The sequence below is a fragment of the Caloenas nicobarica genome, chromosome 18, assembly GCF_036013445.1.
Source record: "Caloenas nicobarica isolate bCalNic1 chromosome 18, bCalNic1.hap1, whole genome shotgun sequence".
In the NCBI taxonomy this organism is placed as follows: Eukaryota; Metazoa; Chordata; class Aves; order Columbiformes; family Columbidae; genus Caloenas; species Caloenas nicobarica.
This window is the reverse complement of record NC_088262.1, coordinates 10,237,208-10,261,134: the sequence shown is the minus strand read 5'-3', so window position 1 is coordinate 10,261,134 and position 23,927 is coordinate 10,237,208. Positions and strand designations below refer to the sequence as shown.

The window sequence follows — 23,927 nt, the reverse complement described above, 5'->3', positions numbered from 1 at the left end:
AGACCTGCTCCCCACTCAGTCCCCTTGGCATTGCTTGCCCACTCTCCCTGGGGGAAGTCTCGCACGTTCCTGCTTTCTGACCTTGACTCCCCTGGTTTTGAACATGGTCCCCAGGGCATGAGCACTGGCAGCTGTCCCCATGGGGCTGGGCATGGGAAAGGGCACAGGCAGCACTCTGCAGAGGGAAGGGCACCAGCAGTGCTGTACACGGGAGGTGGCACTGGCAGCACTGAGAATGGTAGGGGACACTGAGGGCTCTGTGTGGGGAGGGGGTTGGCAGTACCGTGCACGGGGCTGCCCCCACCGTCCCATCTCTGCACAGTCTGTACAGGCGATGGCCAAGCCTGGACGAGCCCGCCAGGTCTGCACCTGCAGGAGCTGGCTCTAGGGGGACCAATGTGCTTTTGGATTCAATCTCAGCAGCTGCTGGCACAGGAAGGACAAATGGAAGCTGTGCTCAACTCCAGCAGCTCTGCTGGGCGCACTGAGCCCCACAGACCGAAGCTGGCTTGGAGGGGAAGCCCTGGGCGGGAACAGGGAAGCAGCGCGTACCTCCACTCTCAATCAGCACATCCAGGAGCTCGTCCATCTGCTGACTTCGTGTTATCTGCTGCAGCAAACGACAAAGAGGAGAGTAGAGGGCGTTAGGAGGAGACTCCCTCCAGCCACAAGCCAGGTAGGTGGCTCTAGACCCCACAAAGGGCTTTCTCCCATGCAGGAGAGATGACACTCCAGCACGGGGCTGGCAGCAGCTTCCAGGTGAGAACTGCGGGGCCCTGGGACAGGCACAGAGGATCCAGGGAGCACAGCACCAGGTTCCCCCCATCCTGCCACCAACCCTCTGCTCAGCGGCCACCACAGAATGCCTCTTTCCCAGGGCTGTCAGGACACACCAATTTTTTGGACCCAGCACCTTGCACTGGCATGTACCTCCTTGCACTCCCTGCAGCTCCCTGGGGGCAACACATCATTGTCCTCCTCTCCCTGACCAGAGACTGGAAGGAGTTTCTGCCCGTCTCCCTGCCAGCCAGCATAAGCCCATTTTCACCACTGCCAACAGCATCGCTCTGTTTTCCTAAAGGCACTATCATGATCAGCACTGAGGTTGCTGACAGGCTCTCATGGGACGCAAGAGGTTCCTGGGTGATGGAAACAGTCCTTCCCATGGGAACAGTGCTCCGGGATAAGGCTGAAGGTGGCAGATGGCACAGAGCAGGCACTTCGTAATGGGCTAAAGAGGGAAGGTGAGGTTTCCTGGTGACTCGGGAATGCTCAAGAGTCTGTTTCTCACACAGCACTGAGCACCCCAAAGAAGAGTACACCAAAGTCCTGGGGTATTTGTGTGGGATGGCAAGACCCCGGAGTGGACTCGTGCCTTTCATCTGTGCTTCATTCTGTGCTTTTCTGCACAGAAGACACTATCCCATCCAGCACGGTGTCTGACTGCTTTGTGGCAGTCATTCAGCAACAAGCTCTTCAAGAAAAGCCCATTCCTTATGGAAACAGGCTTCTTTTACCCAGAGAACCCATAACGGGTTGTAACTGCTGCAGGTGAGCCACATTAACCACAAAAGAACACCCTGTGCAGCCCTTGTCCTATAGAAAATAAAAACCATGCAGTTACCTGCTTTACTGCATCCTCATAGGGTGGAGGCTGCTTTACCTCTGAGAGGGCTGGGCTTGACTTACAAAAACTTGGGGATGGAATAGAAAACTTTTGACCTGCCTGCGTAGCCATCTGCATGGGGGAAATACAGGGAAACTGAGTCAATGCACAGGGAGGCACGGCAGGAGGCCCAGCTCTCTTTCACCCCTGTTGAAGCCAGAGTGGTGCCAGGGAAATGAATGATTTTGTGGGTCAGATCAGCTCAAAAAAAGTGCCAGGCCTCTGGACAAGAGAGAGGGAGGTGATCTGGCTCCGTCAGCCCAGCTCTGAGACCCAGGGCCAGGCTGGCCTGCGGATGCTGCCAGGGCACAGGCACGATGCCACAGAGCATCCCAGTGCTTGGTCCACACGAACATGCAGAGCAAGTGGGAGAGAGAGAAGTCGCTGCTGGTGGTTGGCTGCACCCAGCACTTCTCCAGCTGCCTGCCAGCCCCTCTGCTGGGGACCTCTCCGTCACCACCTCTCCAGGGATCTCATCGAGCCCATGCCTGGGAAGACCCCTCAAGAGAGTCACTGCCAGGCCAGCACCCAGCCCTTCCCTGTGCCAAACATCTGCATATCAGTGCCAGCTCTTTGCCAGTCCCTGCTTCCAGGAGGGACCTTATCTGAAGGTCCAGTGCTTGCTAGCTGCTGTCCCCGTCACCCTTAGGCCCACGTGTGCCCTTCTCCACCGCCTGGCCACAGCTGCCTGTCCCATGAGACCATGAGAGCCAGCACAGGGGGCACAGCGTGGCCTTCGCAGGCGGGTTGGATCCAGAGGTGGATCCCAGGCAGCGGTGAGGACACTCAGGTGTGCACATCCTGGTCACCTTTCTGTGGAGGGCAGCTGGGAGGAACAGTGTCCCTGGCATGGGCACAGAGAACATAATGCTGGGCACAGAGAAGGAGCTGCTCCTGACCCTCGGCCCTGGGAGCCCCTTGCAGGCAGCAGAATGCCCAGGATCAGAAGTGTCTCAGCCCGGAGAAGCTGCAGGACACCATGGGGCCACCCCCTCCCTTCACTGCTTGTGCTCAGGCATCGAGAAAGGAGCTGGTGATGCCCCCGAGGTATTGGTGCTCCCTGCTGATGTTCACTGACTGCTGCCCAGTCGTGCAGGTCAGCCCCTCTGCCTCTCTTGGAGTATTACCCTACGGCACAGAGTCTGTCATACCCACAGCTCTGCCCCACTGCCCAGCTCACCCACAGTGCTGCTCCCCATTGCCCAGCTCACCCACAGCTCTGCTCCCCATTGCCCAGCTCACCCACAGCACTGCTCCCCATTGCCCAGCTCACCCACAGCGCTGCTCCCCATTGCCCACTTTGCCCCAGCAGTGAGCCTCACTGACCCCTCACCCTGGCAGCACTGCACCCACTGCCCACCCCACTGGCAGCACCCAGTTTCTCTGCACCTCTCACCATGAATTGCTCACTGGCAGTGCTGTGTGACACTCGCCCATGTCACCCATCTCACCATCCTCTGAATGGCTTAGAGCCCACACTGCATCCCCTTTCTGCCACCTTGCAGCAACACACCCCCGCCCAGCTCCTGCTGCTCACTGCTCCGTGTGCTCACTGCCATTCCTGAGCTGCCCTGCTCAAGCGCCGATGGTTTTGCAGCAGCTGTTGCTCTGCTGTGCGGCTGTTGTTCACACAGCGTGCACTTGCCATACATCTTTCCCAAATGCAGTGTGTGTGCCTTGCACTGCTGTGTCCGTTTTACAGACTGTGCAATAGGTATTGCTGCTGCCTGGGAAACGCTGGTAGGCTGTTGAGATGAACTGGGACTGTGACCAGCAATAACTTGTGCTGCTTTCATGTGATGGCAACACGTGCCCCTCTTCAAGCTTTTGTACCGGTCCAGAGGGCTGAGTAAAGACAGGAAGATGCTGAAGGGGCAGCTCTCTTTTGTGCTGGTTTCCTCATGGGGAGGCATGAGCTCTATCTGACTGCAGACCCCAATTGCAAGCCCTGCTCTGTCTTCCCAAGAAAAGGCTTCCCATATGACTGGGGTAACCACCCTCCTTCAACATAGCAGTCAAAATCCCTCATACACTGCTAGGAGCCCCTCAGCAAGATGCTGAAAAGTCCTGCAGCACTGCGGAAGGGCTCTCCCAGGGGTCTAGGAACCTGTGCCATGGCTCTCCCAGGGGACCGAGGGATCTGTGCCGGTGCTTTGCTGTGCTGGACAGAGCTTTTCCAGGGCTCCATGGGGCAGAGGGAGCTGTGCCAGGGCTTCCCCAGGGTGGAGGGAGCCATGCCAGGGCCCCATGGGGCAGATGGTGCTGTGCCAGGTATCCCCCTGAGGGGAGAGGCAGCTGAGATAGGGCTCTTTTAGGGCAGAAGAAGCTGTGCCAATGCTCCCCCAGGACAGAGGGAGATGTGCCAAGACTCCTCCAGGGGCAGAGGGAGTTGTGCCAGATCTCTGCAGGGCAGAGGGAGCTGTGCCAGGACTCTCCCAGGACACAGAGATCTTTGCCAGTGCTCACCCAGGGGCAGAGGGAGCTGTGCTGGGGTCCCCTGGAGCAGAAGGGAGCTGTGCCAGTGCTCCCCCTGGGCAGAAGGAGCTGTGCCAGGGCTCCATGGGCCATGGGAGCTGTGCTGTGATCCCCCAGGGCAAGCGGGTGCGGTGGCAGCAGGGCTTCCCAGGAGATGCCCTGCACGGGACCCCGCAGTGCCATCAGCTCCTACCCTGTTGTCCTCTGGGGTACTCTCTGCCTTTCCAGGCAGCCCCACATCCTGCCACATCCCCTGGGTACCCACCGTGGGTGCCAGCAGCCCCAGTCTGATAGGAAAGGACTCAAACTGGGATGTTTGACTGACTCCCCACAGACACCAGCACGTTCACCACTGCGATGCCGTCTGGGTGCTCTCCACTTACCGATGCTGTGCGAAGACAACTGTTGGTTTGTGGGGACCCGCTGCGCCCTTCCGCCTGTGAGCCAGGGGACACCGAGAGGAGATAGTGGCTGTTGGGGGATGGCGGCAGGCTGATGTGCTGGGGGCTCTTTGCGGCCCCCAGCGGGGAGTGCTGGGGAGAGCACTGCGGGCTCAGGAATGTCGAGGAGGTGATGGTGCTTTGCCCTGTAGGCTCCAAGCAGTGGCTATTTACAATGTGAGGCAGCTGCGGCACCCCACAGTTACTCAACTTATCCGAGCTGCTGGCTTGGCCTTTCAAAGCAGTTTGTTTGGATGCAAACGGACAGCTGGACACCGCGTTTTCTTGCTTGATGGGGACACCAAAGAAATGCTGAGCAGGCTGCTGCTGCTTCTCTTCAAGGCCATTGCTTCTCTTTCGCTTCTGGAGCTGCATCCGTAGCTCTTCCACCTGCCTCTGCTCTTGCTGCAGCTTCCACGTCAGTTCATTGATGACCTTCTGCTTCTCCACCAGCATCTTGTCTTTCTCTGTGTCGATCCCTTCCAGCTCCAGCTGGATGCTCCCTCCATTCATGCTGCTCATGAGGCTTTCTTCAGCATTCCCATGAACGGGAGATGGCTGGAGACCGAACTGTGGAGAAGACATGGGCCCGTCATTGAAGGTGTCTGGCAAAGACCCGCTCACAGAGAGATCGGAGGACGCTGGAGAGATAGGTGGGGTGGAGCTGGTGCTGCCAAAGTGGTAGAAGCCATTTGATAACATGTTGGTGGAGGACTGTGACTGGTAACTTGACAGGGTGCTTGTCGGAGTGACTGGGAAGGTGACGGTGGTGATCTCACTGAAATTTGGCACCGTGTTGGTGCTGCACTCCTGGAAGGGTCGCAGCCGTTCCATCAGAGCTGTTTTGGTACCTGACACAGGCAGGCCTCGTATTCGGAGCTGCTGTCTCAGTTCTGACACCTAGAAGGAAAATCACCAATGATCAGTCCCAATGGCAGATGAGCCCTTTACAAACCCAACATTCCTAACAAGGAGCCCCAGATCAGAGGCTTCCAGCTTTCTGCTTTAAAGCTCTGACCTCCCCAGGGTCACTGTTTCACCTGCAGTTACCAGAGTCACCATGCACAGCCCTGACCACTGCACGTCTTACAGGACCTTGACCTTACTTAACAGGAAAACTTTCCTTCTTCTTCCAGGAGCTGTGACTGCGCTCTATGAACCAGCAGTGGTCCTTGGGCCATGGAGGTCACCCAAGATTCTCTTCCTAGCAGTAGGTTTCTACATGAGCAGAGGACTTTTACACAAAGCAGGAACTAGTCGATGGCATCCTTTAGCTCAGAGAATGTGACCATGTACCCTGGAGACAAATACACCATGTTCAGGCATCTGAGCTGGGGCATCACTATGGCCAAACTCATGTTATTTCTACATCATCTTATCCCTTTCTCTTAATAACGAGTATTGCCCCCAGGTCTCCACTCCTAAAATGTCTCAGCCTTCCCCAGGGCTGAGGCTCCATTAGCAAAGTATAAAAGAACCATTGATGTGAGTGATCCTCCCTTACGCCCAACCTGTCTTGCCTGCATGACAGATTTAGGTATTGCTCAAAGCAGTACTTGTAACTGCAGACTCAAGGAGATTCCTGCTTGTGCAAAGAGCTGAGCTGGCCTGGCTGCAGTGACCACTGAGAAGCTGAGTCACTAAGCGGAGGCCATGCTGACACCCCAGCTTGTGGCTGACCTGCTAGTATCATCCGTGATGTCCACCACAAAACCACAGAAGGTTTGGAGTCACGAGCTGCAGGAGCAGTAGCACAGATCATCCTTTAGTCCTTGACCTGAGGGCCTGGCCTGCAGCCATCTCAAGTTACACCTAAGGTTTGCTGACACATGCCCTGGAACAGAAACCTGCAGAGCAGCAAACCCATCTTTTCAGTTAACATCATGGTGACCAGTTCCTGGCCCGGCATGATGTACTGGGTTTGCTCACAGCTGGTGGTTTCAGTTTGCTGATCTGCAACACACATTAATCTCGGCCAGCTGAGCCCATGGCACTACACTGCATGCATGCTTCAGGGGTAGCACAGCACGTTTAGGCTACAAGATTCTGCTCCCATGGTGACAGTTTGTACTCACTTTCAGATCATCCAGGTTAGATGGCAGAGGGCCTGGCTTGATAGATGAGACACAAGTCTGGCCTGAAAAGGTGGTTTTCACAGGAGAAAGGGGGGTGTTGTTGACAGAATTTGATGAAGAATTTGAACTTTTGACCATTTGCTCATTTGATTGCCTGAAATAACAAAGGAGAGTTGGGGTAACTTGTCTGCTCCCCCGGGGTCTCTGTGGCCAATGTACCATCTCTCTGCTCCCTCGGGGCTGCTGTCTCCAGTATGGGACCTGAGGGACCACCCACCCCATGGAAAACCCAGTCAGGCTGTAAGGAGATTGCTGGTGACCCACCAGCAGGTTACAGGTACTCCAGCCAGCTCACAAAGCCAGAATAGCTTTGCAGGAGACTGTGCTATGTTCCCAAGCTCTTGTGTTTCACTTGCATGCATCTATACCCCTTACACTGGCCCAAATGGCTATAGGAAGGGAAAGTTTGGAGGGAGACAGGGCTAAACCATGCTACTGGCACATTGCCGCTCACTTTAGCTGGCCTTGGTGCATCCCTGGGTAGCTGAAGTGCTGCTGCTGCTGCTGTTGTTGCTGCTGCTGCTGGCTGAGGATCTGGAGCTGCAGGAAGAGCTGCTGCTGCTGGAGGAGTCGGGCATATGCAGAGTCCATGGGCGGAGGAGACTTCTCTGCCTTCTGGTCCGGAGGGATATACTGGTGATACTTCAGCTTCTTCACCTTGGGCTTGGTGTCCTTGGGCTTTTTGTGACGGTTCTTGCTATCACTGGATGATTTGGACTGTTGGTCCAAGAAGGAAAGGAATTAGCTGGGAGAAGAGCTTCTACCACCCCCGTGAGAACTCAGAGGCCTGGGACAGAGAGTGGCAGCTCCTACTGACACTCTGGCACTCCAGCTCCAAGAGCTGCTGAGCCTGCACGTGGGGGGCTCCCTTAGGGTCACGTTTCACTTCAGTTGTGCTGGAGAGCACATGAGATGGAGAATGGCCCTTCTTGTCTGGAAGATATTTCAGTGTTGCCTTGTATCTCCTACTCTTAGCCCCAGGGGACGATTCCACTGCAGGACCTAAGCGACCACCTCTCACAGGATGTAATACTATACCTTATACCATTACAAAATGAGTCTAATAGCAGTTTTTGACAACAAAGTTTGTCTCCCTGCATTATTTCAAGCCTTAAGAACAAACCCCCAGACCTCCCACACGTGGGGTGCAGCACAGGGGCACTACAGGCTGGGACACAGCCGGCTGTCCTGGGCTCGCTCCCATTCCCAAGGAGCCTGGAGGGACAGGCATTACCTTCACGGCGGATGTCACCGGGAGGGGTGGGCTCTCCTGCCCTGCTGCCTGCTTGGGGCTGTCGCACCGGCTGCCCTGCCCCGACGCCGGCTCCGGTGCGTGGCTGTCGGTGCCGTGGGGGTGATCCTGGCAGAGAGAGGTGAGTGTGTGATGGGAGAGGGGATGTGGGGCCACTGCCCGGGGCTGGCCAGCACAGATGGCATCTGCCCACAGGGGGCACCTGGTAGCCCATTCCCCCTGCCTCATGTCTTCCTCAGTCCCCCAGTCCATCCCACGTGCCTCAGTCCATCCCTGGCGCAACTTGGGGCCGTTTCCTCTCATCCCGGCGCTTGTTCCTGGGGAGCAGAGCCCGACCCCCCCTGGCTCCAAGCTCCTTTCGGGCAGTTCAGAGATCAGAAGGTCTCCCCTCAGCTCCTGTTCTCCAGCTGAACCCCCCAGTCCCCTCCCAGACCCCAAGTCTCTCCAGTCCCCCCCAAGCCCTTTCCATTCCACCTCAGCCCTGTGTCCCGGTTCTCCCCAGTTCACTGTTGGCCCCTCAGTGTCCCCCAGGCCAGCCCAGTCCCCAGAGCCTGGCCACCCCAGTCAACTCCAGTTCACCCCAGTCTCCCCACCCGCCACCCAGCCTAGGCCAGTCCTCCCAGTCTCCCCAGCATCCGCCCAGTTTCTCCAGTGCCTCCGTCCCCCCCGAGTCGCTCCGCTCCCCCCGGTCCCTCCCGGCCCCGCCCGCCCCGCTGCAGTACCCTCTCCCGCCAGCAGCGGGCGCCGCAGCCCGCGTCCCTCCGCCCGGGCGCCGCGGCCGTGCGGCGGTTGCTGGGCCGGGCCCGCCCGGGTGCCCTGGGCCGTACCTGGGCCGGCCCGGCGGGCGCGGCGGGGGCTGGCTCCGGGGCCTTGGTGCCGGCCGCTGACTCGCTGGAGCCCGGCGAGTCCTCGCTCCTGGCCTGCTCGGGAGACAGCCCGTCATTGCTGCTGTCCTCCTCGAAAGCGAAGGCGTCGGCTGGCTTGGGGAAGCTGACCTGGGTGCCTGCCGGGGGAGAAGGGCGGCGGTCAAGGCCTTGCCCTGCTGGAAGGGGCTGAGTGCGGCAGGGCGAGCCTTGTGAGATGCCTCCGTGCCTGCCCACCTCCTCCAGACCTGGCCGGGGGTGGATGTGGTGCTCAGAGAGCTCTGACAGCTCCTCCCGTCCCAGCCGTGCTCGGGCAGCTCCTGGCTGTGCCCCCGCAGCTGAGGCTGGTGGGACCGGAGGTGGCATCAGCTCCTGGCCCGTGCTGTGGATCATCTCACTCGTGACAGGGAGAGAGGAGGCCTTGGAGCCTGGATCGCCAGGCGGGGCTGGCACAGGGCTGTCCAGCCCCACCAATGAGCTGACACGGGGAGAAGGGTGTTGGGGTCTCTCTCCCTATCAACTGAGCATCCCGACCCGAAGCCCACACCATGTGTGGGACCCCATCCTCAGCAGAAAAACTAAGGTTGAAATCCACCCTGAGAGTGACCCATCTGTTCACAGTGCAAGAGCCGACATGTGTGGACACAGTTGCAGCTGAACTGAGGCTTCTAGATCCTGTCTCTGTGCAGAAGCTTCACCCGCATGCCATACATAAAACCACTGCCATTGCCTCCTCGCTGCCCCAGACATCACTTCTTCCCTCTGCAAAGCTCCCACCACACTATCTCCTAGTCAGATGGGCAAGAGCTCTTGACCCCTGGCTTTTGCTGATAAATAAAGTGCTGAAAAAGAAAAGGTCTCATGTGAGCCTCGAGAGGGCTGCAGGTGGGGGTAGAGGAAGGAGCAGCGCGGCCACGCTCGTAATCTCCTCATGCTCACGTCTGGCATTTGTCAGGCAGCTTGGCATGCCGATAGCGAGGTGACAAATGGGGAAATAGGAAGGGCCCGGGGACAATCTTCCACCTGTCCCTGCTGTGGGTCTAGCAATGTGCACCTTCTCACTGCCACACACCCTCCTGCTTTGACCCTGCCCCTATCTGAGAGATAAGGGTTATCTCTGCTCGCTCTGGCTCATGGTGCCGGGGTGGGGAGGGTGCAGGGAGCCCTGGCTCCCCACCCCAGGCTGCTGCCCAGCTAACACATGGGGTGGGGATGTGAGAGCAACTGCATCCTGCAGAGAGTCTCTCCTCCCCGCTCTCCAGGGCATCGGGCTCCTCATCTGTCCCTGGAGACAGTGCCTGTCCTCTCTCCGTCAGAGGCAGCACCCAAACTGGGTCTTCCCTGAGGAACAGCAGCACTGCATGATCTACGGGCTGGGCTGGAGGGGAGCTGCTCCCCAGGCAAGCATGGGCATCCTCTCTTGGGGAGAAATGACACCAGGCAAGGGGCACTGCTGGATCTGCAAGACTTGGGATGAAGTTTAATAAGCATATGATGAGAAATGGTGCCAAAGCTGGGAGCTCAAGGGACCCTCAGGACACAGCAGCAGTCCGGAGCACGACAGGAATGTGCTGCATCCTGCTGCTTGATACCAGGGGCCTGTGCCGGGTGGGAAATGCTGCCCTTATCTGTCCTGCTCTCACCCAGCCCGGGGCTGACTGTGTTGTTTTGCGATCCCATGTCTCTACTGTAATCTCAGGCAGAATGGTGTTTGCTCGGGACTGTTTCTAATGCACTGGGTATTGTCCTCTCAAGCGTATTGGACAAAGTGATGACAAGGACCTGGTAAAAAAAGGTTCTTATATCACTGCTCAGCTATGCAGGGCACTGGCGGCCTCCTGTCACTGGGACGTTAGGGCTTTCAGTTGGGGTCTGGCACTTTCTGCTCACCCTGCCGGAGGTGATTAGAGGAACACGTCAGCTGAACTTTCCACTGTATAAACAGTTGAGATTCCAAGGTTAAAGTAAAATGATTTTAAACCCTGTCATTTTTCTGGTATTGCAAAAACAAAAGGCTTAACGTTCAGAAGTGCCAGTGCTCATCTCTGCTCTGTGTTCAGCCCTTTGCCCCAAACTGTGAGCACCACAAGGCACCTCTGACTCCGAAAATCAGCTTGAGGATCCTTCAGCCTAGGGCTTTCTTCTGCAGAAATGAAGGCTGGCGTTGTGTTCCTGCTGCAGGTGCAACACATCCTTCTTGTGGCACCCAACAGTACCAAGTAACTTCATGTTTGACCCTAACGTGCTGTGTTTCACCCTAAATAGGATAAAATTGGCTTACAGGCCACATTTTTTCCCCAGCAATATGACAGAAGGGCATTGTGAAAGGAAGAAATTTAAAATAGAGCAAATTGTTTTGAGGCAGACTTCTTGTTTTTAACAAATTTGTCCTGTAAATCTCTGTTTGCCACAAGCTCCTGACAAGGCAGCGGGAGAGAAATTCTGTTCAAACTTCAAGCACACTTGCTCAGCCTCCAAGCCTCAGCTCCAGTGGATAAAGTTGTGCTCAAACTGCCTTCAATGTTTATAAAGGGGAGATGGGGAGAATTTTTTAAAACTTTTTTTTTTTTTTTCCACTCTTGTCTGCTTCGATAAGTGGCTGGGGAGATTTTACTTGATCTCTTCTTAAAAATTCCTCTTCAGACAGAGTCCTGGAACATTTCACCTTCAAAGGCAAGAGCCGTGAAATGCTGGAAATGGAGCAGCTCAAGGACCAGCCTGGCAAAGCCGCTGTGTGAACACTGCGTGCACTTCACAGCACGAAAACAAGAGCAGGAACAATTGCAGGGCAGCACAGGGCAGTGTCTGAGCCTGGAATATTTCATGTCATTTCTGCTGGTTTCTGAGATGAAAGGTCAAAGTGTTTCCTGTTTCAATTCCCATTTTTGGCATCACTCCTGTCATTCAAAGACCTGTCCTGTCCCAAAGTCCTGCCACTGTCCCCAGCTTGCTCTGAGCCCCAGAACAGGCACTTAACATGGGATTATGCCAATGGAACTAGTCCCATGAATTGAGGGACCAGGAGCAACAGAACAAGGAGCTCCCATGGGGCAGAGCACCTCTCACTGCCTCCCTTGAGACCCGAGGGCCAACTTGGACATGGGGAGATGGCCCCAGGCTTCAAAAACATGGGCTGCTGTCCTGGCACCGCAGGACCCTGTCAGCTTTATTGCTCCTTTCTCTTCTTTTGGACCTCCCTGTCCTGGCAACGGGGCCTGACTCAAAACCTGAGTCATCTTTTTGCTTCGTGTCAGCTCCCCTGCCAGCCTCCCTGCAGTAGCACGGGGGAAGTAATTGTGGAGGATTCTGCCTCCCTCCTCCAGCTGGAGGTAGGTGGTGGAGGAAAACCCAGCTTAGGCATAAGCCAAGCGCTGGGTAGCGGTTGGTAGAAGTGGACCCTGCACCCCAGGGATGATTTCGCTTTCCCAGTCATGCAGCATCCTACTCTGTTGGGCCTTGCGTGCCACCAGCATCAGCGCTAAAAAAGGAGCCTGTCTGAACTGGGTTCACTTGACCTCCACCTGCTGGGATGAAAAGCTTGTCAGGGCACAAGCGGGAGAATCCAGGCTGGCCTCACAACCACATGTGTGCACCCAGGTTCTCTCCCACACGACGGAGGAAGGAACATCCTGTCTCCAGCAGTATCATTTACGTGCTCAAAGCCTTGTGGAAGGAAAGGGTTTAGAAGGGAGGTTCTGAGGAGACGTGCATGTTTCCATGGTCACTGCTCTAAGAGCTCTCTTTTCATAGGCCTGGATAAGAAAGCACAGGCTGCACTGGACCAGGCTGCTTACTGTGAAAATAATAAAATTTAAGCAATAAATGCAGCTCTTAACTCCAGGCTGGTGACTTCCTGCAGTCTCTGTAGTACATCCTCATAACCTTGCCAGCCCCTGCCCCATGCAATGCACACACACAACATGCATGTTCACTTCAACTACCTTTTATGGCCTCTTTCACAGCTGAGTCGACAGGAATAATATTCTTCTCCACCAGCTCCAAAGGACCCGGCCTGAGAGCAATCTTTTCATTGAGATCATCTGCCAGTCGGGCTCTTTTCAGCTTCATTTGAGTAGACTGAATGGACCCCTCTGCAGCTGAGTCTAAAAGGCCAAATGGAAGGATCAGTTCAGGACCTGGGGAACTTGTAAGCTTGGTGAGAATGTGCTGCTCCCCCTTCAGCATGGCCTTTCTGGGATGTGCCCAAAACCTAAGCATGGCTCAGTGCACAGCAGGAGCTGCTCTGAGGCTGGGAAGCAGGATGATGGATTAGATGGGGCTGGTGGGTTTTGGAACACGGGTCCTCCTCTGAGCCTGAGGTCCAGCTTCTCCATTCCCAGGCAGGAGCCTGTGTTTTCTAGCCTAGACTTGCAAGGCCTCTGCAAGGCCCAGGAATGATCTGCAATGGAAACTTCATTAATAAAGTGTGACTAACATGAGGGCCAAAGTGAACTCCAGCTTCTTCCTGCCAGGACCCCGTTCACCCTCTGTTACCTACTTCTGGGGAACACCTGGAGAAAAGAACCATTGACAGTATTTGATAACTGGAGTAATTGCCTCTACTGGAAGATCTTTGGGAGTGGACATTTGGAAGTGACATGACAACAGTGCTCCAGGCCTTCAGGGGGAAAACAAGCTGGTGGAGAGGAGCATAACAAAAGCAGCTGGATCTGGAAGCTACAGCCCTACCAAGCTCAGCTGAGAACTTCCCAGTTATTTCCAGGTGACAGAAGAGTGGCCAATTACAATAGAAAGTGGCGATTTCAGAAACAAATGTGATCTGGCTTCTCTGGTGGCACAGGCGTGAGCAGTGAAGGAGCAGGATCCCAAACTAGACCATGTCTATAGCCTCAGAGGTCTAAAGTAAGAAGGGCTGCACCTGGGGTGTGCTATTGTCAAAGATGGGACACTCTTCTAGAAGAGATGCTGTAGGCAACACAAGCTAGAGGGAAAAATGCTCTGCAGGAGGTTGGGAGAGCTGGTCTGGGGTCACTGCTGGCCTCAGACTACTAGGGCCGTGAACACGCATGAGTTCTCTGAGGTGAACAGTAGCAGAAGGTGTGCCTGGAAGGTACCACCCGCGTCTCGCTGGCCCTGTCCATGCCTGGTGAATGCAGCTGCTGCCACATCTGGTTTGTAGCCCCGGGGCCACAACTCCAGCCTGTATTGCTTCTATTATTTAACTAAGGGAAAGACACTTTCCATCTGTTTCATGGGCAGTGATGCCGCCTCATTTTAGGGATGGAGACCCAAGGGAAAAGCGAGGCAGCAGCACCAATCCAGCATGGACCCCTCGCTCAGCCCCTCTGCATGCCAGAGGAAGAAGAAATACATAATTCATCCCTGCTGAGAGTAGAAGCCACCATTTACAGCTGCAAGAGTGTGATCTGCTTCTTCCAGGGGACTGACAGGACTTGAGGAGAGAGGCTGCACATCCTCCCTGTTTCTAAGGAGCCTGTTATCTCTGAGATAATGGGGGACATGGCAGTGTTCTGCTATCAGTGATGGGATGCAGCGGAGCCATCCCAGCTCTCTGGCTCGGAGGGGACACTGCGATTGGAGAAGGGAGAGCTGCTGCTGCTCCCAGACTGATAGCAGGGCTTTTCCTATGGCTGTGCTTGGGTCATTGACTGCATCACCATGAATTGCCACATAAAATATCCAGAATTAAGGCAAAACAAAAGATGTCCAGTTTTGGGAAGGTATTGCAACCACCTGCTACAGGGACGTCAGCGCCCTGGACAACAAATGTCCCGGTTATGCTTTTCATGAGGATCAGACCTTGGCACCTCTGTGTACCGGAGTCCTCTCTCCCAGTTGTTCTCTACCCCACCGTCCTCTAGACCATCTTATACTGGTCCCTGCCAGAGATGGGACTGATTAGATAGCCTTGAGTCTGCTTTTGTCAGGGAATAAATGTGTGTCCTGCCTCCTGACGGCCAGGTCTGGACTGAATTCCATACAACATGTGTCTCATTTGAATCGACTTCTCACGAGTAGCTGGGGCAAAGTTACTCATGATGGGACCTCTGAGGGAACCCAAGTGGGGCAGGAGAGACACAAGTCACAAGGCAGGAGACACATAGAACATGTGGGAGAAGCTCAGGCAGTCTTACCTTGTAAAATGTGCATATTGACCAGGTCTGATCGCTCAGGCCTGCTTCTGATCTTGTGCTTGAGATAATCTTCAGTCTGCAGAACACAAATGCAGAGAGTGTTACCTGGCTAGAGCAGCAATAAGGTACAAAGAGTGTCTGCCCCTGTGCCATTCCATGGTTATTTTGAATTTATTACAAGCCGGGTTGAGTGAGCTCCTAAATGGCATTTTTTTTCTTCACTCAGACCCCGGCTTGTTCTTGGGCAGAAGTTCTTCAGAAAGGGAACAGTGTGCATGGAGCTGCTGGCTGTTCACTATCCCCACTCCTAAGCTGTGTCCTTTCCAACTTCCTTTGGGCTTCTGATGCCTGAAGTACTACTACAAGAGCTTATGAGATGGATGAGACCTGTTCACTGGGAGTGGTGGATCTGCTCTTAGCTTAGCAAACCACGTCGCCTTTGAGAGCTGCACCAAGGCAGCTCCAGACTGTACTGTTAGCGATGGCTTCTGCGGGCAGCCCGGCACTCTGGGCTGAGATATAAAGCTGAGCATGTCATGAAGCTGCCCCGACTCTCTGCCCAGGTCAGCCACGAGGTCTGGCCTTCCTGCAGTCCCGTAGTACCTGTGCTCTGTGGTTCCTCACCCCAGTTATGATGTGGGATTGCGAAAATCTGCTTTGCAGATCGCTGCAGCTGAGCTCATGATAAACATGGTCCTGGAGCCTTGTGCCAGCTTCCTCATGGTACAATAACTCCTTCCCTTAGGGCCAAAAAGTCAGTGTTGAGGGTAGCTGACCTCGAGAATACAAATATAAGCTTATACCCTGGTGAGGAAAAGCTAGAGCACGGCTTGGACAAATTATTAGTTGTTTGCTAAGTTGAGATGCAAGAAGAAATAGTAAAAAAAATGTACATGGTTCAAAGAGGTTAAACTCTTAAGGATAAATATGAAAGAACAGCACAAGCAGATGCAGCAAAACTGGAAAACCCACAGTACAAAGTGTACAGGATCATGAAAAAAAGATTTTGTAAGCACTTCTGTAGCCAGGAGAAGGCAATGGAAAGTGCTGTCTGTGTTCCATAAACAGGAGAAATAATTATGGATGCTGCTGAGATGGGTACAGGATTTAATGTCTTTTTTAAACCATCTTAAAAAAAATATAAATGGCTATTTATCAATCAGATGACTAAGCCAAGAACCTTCAGCAACCAAAGAGAAGAAGCTCCAGTTATCAAGTTGGAGAACAGGTTGGAGAATACTCGAGTTAAATGTTCCCAAACAGTTCGAGATGCACAAGGCTAGAGTAATAGCAGCTGTCTGTGGGCTTCCAGGAAACTGGGCAAGGGACAGCTTCAAAAGAGATGGAGATGAGAAACCAGGAAATCATAAACCAGTCAGAAAGATATTGGACCAAGTAATCAAACAATCTATATAAATGGATTTTGAAGATAGCAAGGAGTTGATTAACAGCCAGCATGGATTCATCAAGAACAAACCACGTCACGCCAGCCTAATTTCCTTCTATGGAGAGATGACAGATTTCTGTTACAGGAATAAACAATGAATGTCATGTAGCTTGACATTAAGCATGTTTTGACATTATCTTACATGGCTTTCTCATATGCAAGCCAGAGAAATTTGGTCTGGATAAGACTAACATAAAAAAGGAGCATAGCTCTGGGTCACCAGAAGAATTAGGAGTGGTTCACAGTCTAAACAGAAGAATATATCAAATCATGTTACACAGTATTTTTTCCTGCTAGTCAATATATTCATTAATGCCTTGGATGGCAGAAGACATACTCCTTAACTCTGAATCATTCAAGACTAACAGATTACAATGCAACATGATTTGGAATAGTTGAAGAAAAGATCTGAAATCCATTTGGTACAGTTTAAAGAAGGACATCTGGAAAGGACTGTCACAGTTAGACACAGCTAAGCCAGCTGATTAAGCACTGGGGTGGATGAGGACTTAATCCACCAGAGATGCTTCTGTAGTCGTCACTGGACAGTGCAGAAATTAGTTACTGCATAAATAGAGAAAAAAATAAAAGGGTCTGGAGAATCTAGTGGTCAGCAGATGAATCACTTCCCCAGACCAGCAGGCAACTTTCTAGGAGACACGATGAAGAATGTCAGATGGACCCTGGTAACAGCGAGGTCTCGTCTGTGCCCTGCATCCAAAAGGGTCCATGGGAAGGGTCTGGAGGACAGTTACAGAAACCCTTCTGAGCAAGAGATAGGATCAGTGAGGGGAGGGTGGGCAGTCCGGAGGTGAGGTGGCTATAGAAAAACACAATGGAAAATGCTTTTTAAAAGTGCTACAAGAAAGAAGATAAACGGTCCTGCTTGAGCATGCATGGGGGAGAAAAAGTCATGGGTTTAAACTGCAACAGAAAAGCGTGGGCTGACAGCACAGGTTGGAGAGCACTGGAGCGGGTTGCTGGGGGGTGGGATGTCCCTTGGTTGTCACATCTGTCAGGAGTGACCCAGATGAGGCTGTTCTGCTAGGGGCAGAGACGTGGTAGCTGTCCCCCCCAGTCCCTGAGCCAGCCTGCCTCAGGAAAGCCAGCCTGCTCTCTGTCCTCCCATCCAGCAATCTGTTATAGGACACTGACTTCAAAGTCCACTGCACTGGCCTGGTGCCAGCCTCTAACATAGCCAGTGACATGTTTAAACAAATAATAGAAATTTTATTTACTGAAGTCTTTACAATTTCTTACCCTTCCCCCCATACGTTTTCCCCAACTTATTTTCACTGACACAATCCCTTGTTTGGACCATGTGTAGGTTTGCCTGGTTCCTGTGCCAGGTCAGAGCAAGCTGGTGTCTACACCTGGACACAATTAAATTCAGCTAATGCATTTCCAGCTAACCCTCAGATCAGGTCCTGACTTGGGCTAAGCTTGAATTGCTGTCCTACAGATGTGGCATTGCTTGTGCTGAACCCAGCATTCACACTGCATTAGCCTGACTTTCTGCTGTGATTTCTATTCCTTTTGACCTTTGCTGCACTTGTGTCACTGGGGTGCAAAGAGTGGAGAAAGAACTCAGATGTGCGGGGTTTTTTTGTGTGTATTAGCTGAAGCAGAAGAGCTTTCAAAACACATGAAAGTGGTTATTGTTATCTGCTGTTTGGAGAACATCAGCTTGGAGGAATATCAGCTAAACAACAAATGCCATTGAGTAATTATCCAGAAACAGCTGCTGCTCCTTCCCTGTCACAGCTCTAAGCAGGGCATCCTTGCAAAGGAGTATATGTTTGTTATGAGCTCTGCTCATTAGTGTCTTCGTTAGTATGCTCTAAAAATGCAGGCAATTTGGGACAGACAAGACTGCCCTTCCCTTTTCCCCAGGCAACTAGCCAGTGAAAGCCTTTGAAGAGAAAGACAAAGAGACACAAATGTATACTTAAACTGTAAAATATATGACACTTCAAGGATACTTTGGATTGCTTGAAATTTTGTAAGCATACTAATTTTTCAGAGTCATATTATGTTTCTTATGCTAACCGTTTATTACCACAGGAGACTCAGGGCAGGTGATTTGGAGTGTGTTTAAGTTCCGAAGAGCACTTCTCCATATTTCACAATCATTCTTCCTTGCAAAGGTCCATTTCCACACGACTGTAAGCACGTTTTGCAGATTAATGGAACAAACTCGTGGTTCAAGCAAAACCTGCGTGACTGTTCCCTTTTCCGTGGACATCCCCCTAAGCTTGGTCAAGGCTGGATTGTGAGTGCTTGGAAAACCAGTGTGATTTCCCAAAAAAGTGACCTCATCACAGAGTTTCGATGTGTTCTGGAAATGGCTACTTATCTTATCTCTGCCTTCGGCAATATTTAGGGAAGCCTGAGTGCAGCTAGATAATAGGGCTGGTGGGAGCCCCCTTGGACATTGCATGTCGTAATGTCCAAGCTGCACTGCCCAGCTAAAAGCCACGCTCTCATCTGACAAGTGTGGGCTCCCTGGGGACTCGCTCCAGGTGACAAAGGGCATCTGCATTCCTCCTGCACACTTGCTAATAGTTCAGCTCTGTCCTGTTTGCTGCTGTCCCTGCTCTAACCCTGTTGACTTGAGCAGGTGTGGAGAGCAGCCAGCACAGCGGGGAGAGAGCTGTGGACCTGGCCTGGAGAGGAAATCAGCATTTCAGCCGGTTGGACATTGACTGGAAGGACTGCCAATGCCATGCTGAGCTACACCCTGGCCATGGCCTCTTGTAAAGCCCAGGGACTGTTGTGAAACCCCATAGCTGAGCGCACAGATGGACCCTCTGCCCTTTTAAACCTCCCCTGCTTGGAGAAGGGTGCTCCAGAGCATTTGTGAACCCTGGCTTGACCCCACCATGTCTGGAACTGGGGAAGAGCCCCTGACCCTTATCCTTGGCCACAGGGCCGAGATGGAGGATGCCAGAGGAGGTGGAAGGTGCTTTCAAACCCCGCAACGCATGCAAAGCAAGCCCACGTGTTCCCTCATTGGGGTGGCTGCAGGAGTTACCTTGGCTCGCTCCAGACTTTTTCGCTGTTCATGGAATGCAGATGGACTTTTCAGTGCTGCAACAGGAAAGAAAGAGGAGCAGTCAGCACAGGAGCGGAAGCAAGCAGCCACCAGGATACTCAGCAACAGTGTTTTAATGAGTGCTATAAAAATAGCAACACAAACTAGCCGTTCTCTTTATTGCGCTGACTAAAAATAACTCAGGAAAGCTCTGGGAAATCCCATGCTCTCAGCCCGTCCATGGCAAGTGAGCAGGGGGGACAAAGAGCATGGGGAGCGCAGGGGGCATATGGGCAGGGAGGGGATGCAGGCTTTGGAATGTAGTGCTCCGTGGGACATGTCAGAGAGCAGATGCGGCTTTTCCCTGGAGTGCTTCCTGCAAGTTGTGGAAGGCACCGCAGCCCCAGAAGACAGATCTGGGAAAAGCAACAACCTGCGAGAGGAGCTCACCTGCAAGTAAAACCTGCAGGCAACTGAGGCTTGAGGCCAGCAAGAAAACTGAAAAGATCTGCCTCTCCTCTAGGGACCATGTGGGCGCAGCCTCCAGCAAGGGTGTTTCGAGGCAACACCCCGGAGCTCCGGTCCTTTGTCCCTCTCCCATCGCTGACTACCTCTCATCTCCTTTAGGTTCCCTCTCACTGGACAGTTGTCCTGTCCCCTGCCCAGAAGCATCTGTGTGCCATGGGCCCTCCCTGAGCAGCTGCCTGGCCAGGTACCAGGCAGCAGATCAAGTTCTCAGCATCTCCTGACACCAAGAAGGATTAACCCAGAGGGGCTCCCAAAGGAAATCCCTGGCTCTTGGACCAGTGACCACCAGTCCCGTGGAGCAGTCTGTACTGGAGTCATGGAATACCTTGCACATTTCCTTGTTTACTCTGGTTCAGTAGAAATTGGAACAGAATTTGCATGGTGAAGGGGCTAATATTTCTCAGATCCTGCAAAAGTTCTTTCTGGGCTGTATAAGCAAGCAAAATTAACTGTTCCCTTTGGGACAGGAAGGCGAAGGTGTCCTGACCCACAAAACCAGTCTGCTACAGCTCTTTGTCTGGCAACAGGAATTCCCTTTCCATCTTCTCTATGGGATCAAATAAGGAGAGAAATTATTTTCACACAGGACATATTATCCTCCATCTGTCTAGAGGAGGATGAAGAGAAGACTGGGGGCAGCTAAGAAATGTTTGGAGGCCCTCTGAATTGGCTTTTGGTAGGTAACACCCAGGGCAGCCCCCCTAACCTCCTGTGAATCGCAGTAAAACACAGAAGGCACATTCCTGCTCCTGACATTTGGAAAGCAGACATACAGACAAGCTAGCATGACTGTGCCATGCTCTGGTGAGCAGCCATGAGGATTTGTGACAGCTGGTTTAATCAGAAGCAAAATAAAACGGTGCACATGAGAACATGAAGTTAGCAAGAGAGGTGACTTCTACAGCCCTGCTCACTGTGGCATTGGGAGTGTGCTATGGGCATTGACCAAACGCCGTGCCATTCAAGAGGAAAATGTTGCAGAATTTAGTCATTTACCAAGAGTTTTGGAGGAATTATGTGGATGCTGCAGCTTGTATTAGTCTGCAAAACAAATAAAGACGTCGCTAGCACTGGTTATTCAGACGACTTGTCAGGGGATGTCATGTCAGCTTGAGATCACTGAGGGTCTGGAGGCAACAGGGCAGAGCTGCTGTGCTTGGTGCTGATAATCTTGGGACTATTGCCTCTAAGGTTTGAGTTGGAGGATGAGGTCGTGGCTGCGTACAGCAAGAGTGTCTTTACTTCAGGTACAGCTATTTCTGCAGCTCATCACAGTAGAGGGAACCTTGCCTTGAGGAATGCCTGACCCTGCAAGCTGCCTCCCCCTCCTCTTGGGTAGTGAGCAGGATCCGTCTGGGGTCGGGGGCAGACGTCTGTGCAGGTCTAGAGGACGGGTTCGTCCATGCTCAGCCCTACAGCCTGCCTTTCTGCAACTGACCTCACATGCTCGTGATTTAAAATTTTACTGGGTCGGCACCAGTTTCACTGGGAAAACTAAACTGCATGTGTTGTTGCATGAACTGGAAACTTCCTACTCTGTGAGCCTGCAGAATGGGACAGGTTCTGTTCTCCCCTGCGCTCCTACGGATCAGGAGCGTGCTGTGTCTTAATGAACCTGGATCTCCCCTTGCCGTCAGAAGATCCTCCATTCACGGAGTCACGGGGCTGAAGGGACCCACGGGTTACCCTTGCCGACTGTCTGTGCCTGTCTTTATTTCTAGAGCCTTTTTTCAGAAGTGTTGATTGTTTTGCCAGCCAGTTGTTCAATTTACAACCTGAAAACATCTGACAGTTGGAGTCCAACTTTAAACCTGAAGTGTTGTGTAACGCTACTGCCTTTTGCTCCTAAGCGTCGTCCTTTAGGCAGTTTCCTGCCTTCTCCAGTGGTGGGGTTGTCTGAAGGTTTCACATATCTTAGCAGAACATCCAAGGAAGTGTGAACAGAGCTCAGGTATGCAATGGCATTGATCTTTTCCAGTCAACCCAAACACAGACTGAGCTTTGGTGAGGATATTCATCCCACTGTGCTATGCTCAGGTAACACTGACCCATCTCCCTGTGCTATTCTCTTGGATACCAAAAATCAGCTTCCTAAGGACTTAATCCAATGTTTCACACTTACTGTGCTATAGTTGCACTGCTGAACGGGTTGGCAGGCTTTGCATGTAGTCATGAACACTCCTTCCTACCAGGGTTTGCCCTCAAAGCTTTTATCCAATGCTATTGTGTTACTCTGACCCTCCTTCTTTCTTACCGGTCACTGTATAAAATGGATCAGTTAGGAAAACAAAGTTTCTCTGTCCTGGGATTATATCAGCAGAAAATGTATGGAATGGGTTGAAAACAATCCTTGTGCAAAATCTGATGTGCAACGTGGCATCAAGTGCACGCTCTGAGCCTTGTGCCAAACCTGACTCTCCCCATGGAGACCAGCAACGCCCGTCTGCTCCCTTTCTGGGCTGTTCTCAAGCACTGTGGGCTACAGCTGCGCGGGTTCATTTCTTGCCCTCTTGCAATGCATGTGAACTGAGATCCTGTCCCTGTGCACCTCCTAGAGCCCCCCTCACATGCTGGTCCTCAGAGCCAACAGGCCATGGGAAGATAGGCTCAAACAAAGATGTTTTCACAAGGAATGACTGCACGTGCCCAAGCCATGGGGAAGATGGCTGGGGCTCCCATGTATTAAATGCTAATGTCTGACACTTAATTCTGAGGTTAAATTCAGCAGTTAAATTCTGCACATATGTTTTTATAGTGGCAAAAGTGCCTTTTTTCCTACTACTTTCAGTGAGTGAACTGTGCTCAAGCTTCCCAAAATGGCATTCTTGGACAGAAACCAGGCTGCAAAATGTCAGCCTAGAAGCTGGGAGTGCAAAGAAGCTGTAAGTAACAGGAAAATTCCCTTCAGATGCCATCAAGTGATTTGGGCCTAATATGTGGTCTGTAATGTGTAAGGTTTTAAATGTTAGGTGCCATTTGTAGAAGTGCAGTCCCACGTGTATCAGGTACACAAGCTTCTCAGCTGGCACTGCTGCTCACGTGTGTGCAGTGGGGTGTCCTGCACCCTGTCTGCGTGCGCCCATTTTTACAGAGTGGACTTAGCAGTTCAAGAGATGTTAGACAAGTTTTTGGCCACTGACTCTATTGCCAGTGCTTGCAATACTATAATAAATGTCACAATATTTGCTTAAAGCTCCAGCTTCTGGAGTCCTGTGATTAAAATGCTCGTCCTTTGGTGGCAGGCAGCATAAAACCTGAACACTTAAAGAAATACACAGAAGAAAAATGAAAAGAACCTGCATTTATCAGTCTTAAAACCGTGCGATCATTTTGACAGTCATGATTTTTGTCATCCTGTTCAGGTTTTCTTACTGCTTGATGCTGGCAATACTGTGCTGAGAAGATGTCTGTTGCTGGCTACCTTGACACAATCCATTAGGAAGGCAGCTGCAGGACAAGGGCAGGGGCTGGGCAGGATGCAGCAAGCAGTGCTATCACCATGCTTTTAGTGAGTCGTTGTTCTCCTGTTTAGACAAGAGCTGCATCGCCGTGTTCAAGGTTAGCCAGAAGAGACAAAAATGACACAGACTTTGGAAAGTTGTGATCTTAGCAGTGAACCCAAGGGGCCCTTGATGAGACAGAAAAGATGATCCTCTACCTGGGTCCCAGATAATCTCAGATTCAGGCACATGGAGCCTGAGCTAGCTTAGGATGGGGTTATCCATCGAGCCAGATGAACTCCCAACATAATTTCTGTGGTAGTGCTACAGGTTTTGTGATGTACCTGCAGGTGCAGAAGGGGATCATTGTCATTCACTTACTTTTTGGGGTCTAGCAACTGGCTTTCTGATGCTGAATCATTACACGATAATGCTGGCCTGGAGCTTGCCTTTCAGGCTTGAACGCCAGGTGAGCAAAGATGAGCGTGGTCAGAGAGAGGAAAGCACCGACATAATTTGTTGGTCCGCAGC

The 23,927-nt window shown here is 52.5% G+C and overlaps 1 protein-coding gene across 6 annotated transcripts in view; it reads right to left on the bottom strand.

Moving 5' to 3' along the window:
- Positions 1-23,927, bottom strand: part of MYOCD (myocardin) — a 38,126-nt gene that overhangs the window by 2,674 nt on the left and 11,525 nt on the right. For 3 of the 6 annotated variants that reach the window (XM_065648021.1, XM_065648024.1, XM_065648023.1), the window contains exons 3-11: positions 19,429-19,484; positions 14,948-15,023; positions 12,773-12,934; positions 8,796-8,971; positions 7,951-8,076; positions 7,171-7,433; positions 6,657-6,810; positions 4,525-5,481; positions 553-610 (exon numbers count right to left, since the gene is read on the bottom strand). In XM_065648021.1, coding sequence (XP_065504093.1) covers positions 553-610; positions 4,525-5,481; positions 6,657-6,810; positions 7,171-7,433; positions 7,951-8,076; positions 8,796-8,971; positions 12,773-12,934; positions 14,948-15,023; positions 19,429-19,484 — 2,028 coding nt within the window. Of the gene's footprint in view, positions 1-552; positions 611-1,624; positions 1,739-4,524; positions 5,482-6,656; positions 6,811-7,170; positions 7,434-7,950; positions 8,077-8,795; positions 8,972-12,772; positions 12,935-14,947; positions 15,024-19,428; positions 19,485-20,952; positions 20,998-23,927 lie in introns of all 6 variants that reach the window. The other 3 variants (XM_065648027.1, XM_065648026.1, XM_065648022.1) reach the window with 3 other exon arrangements.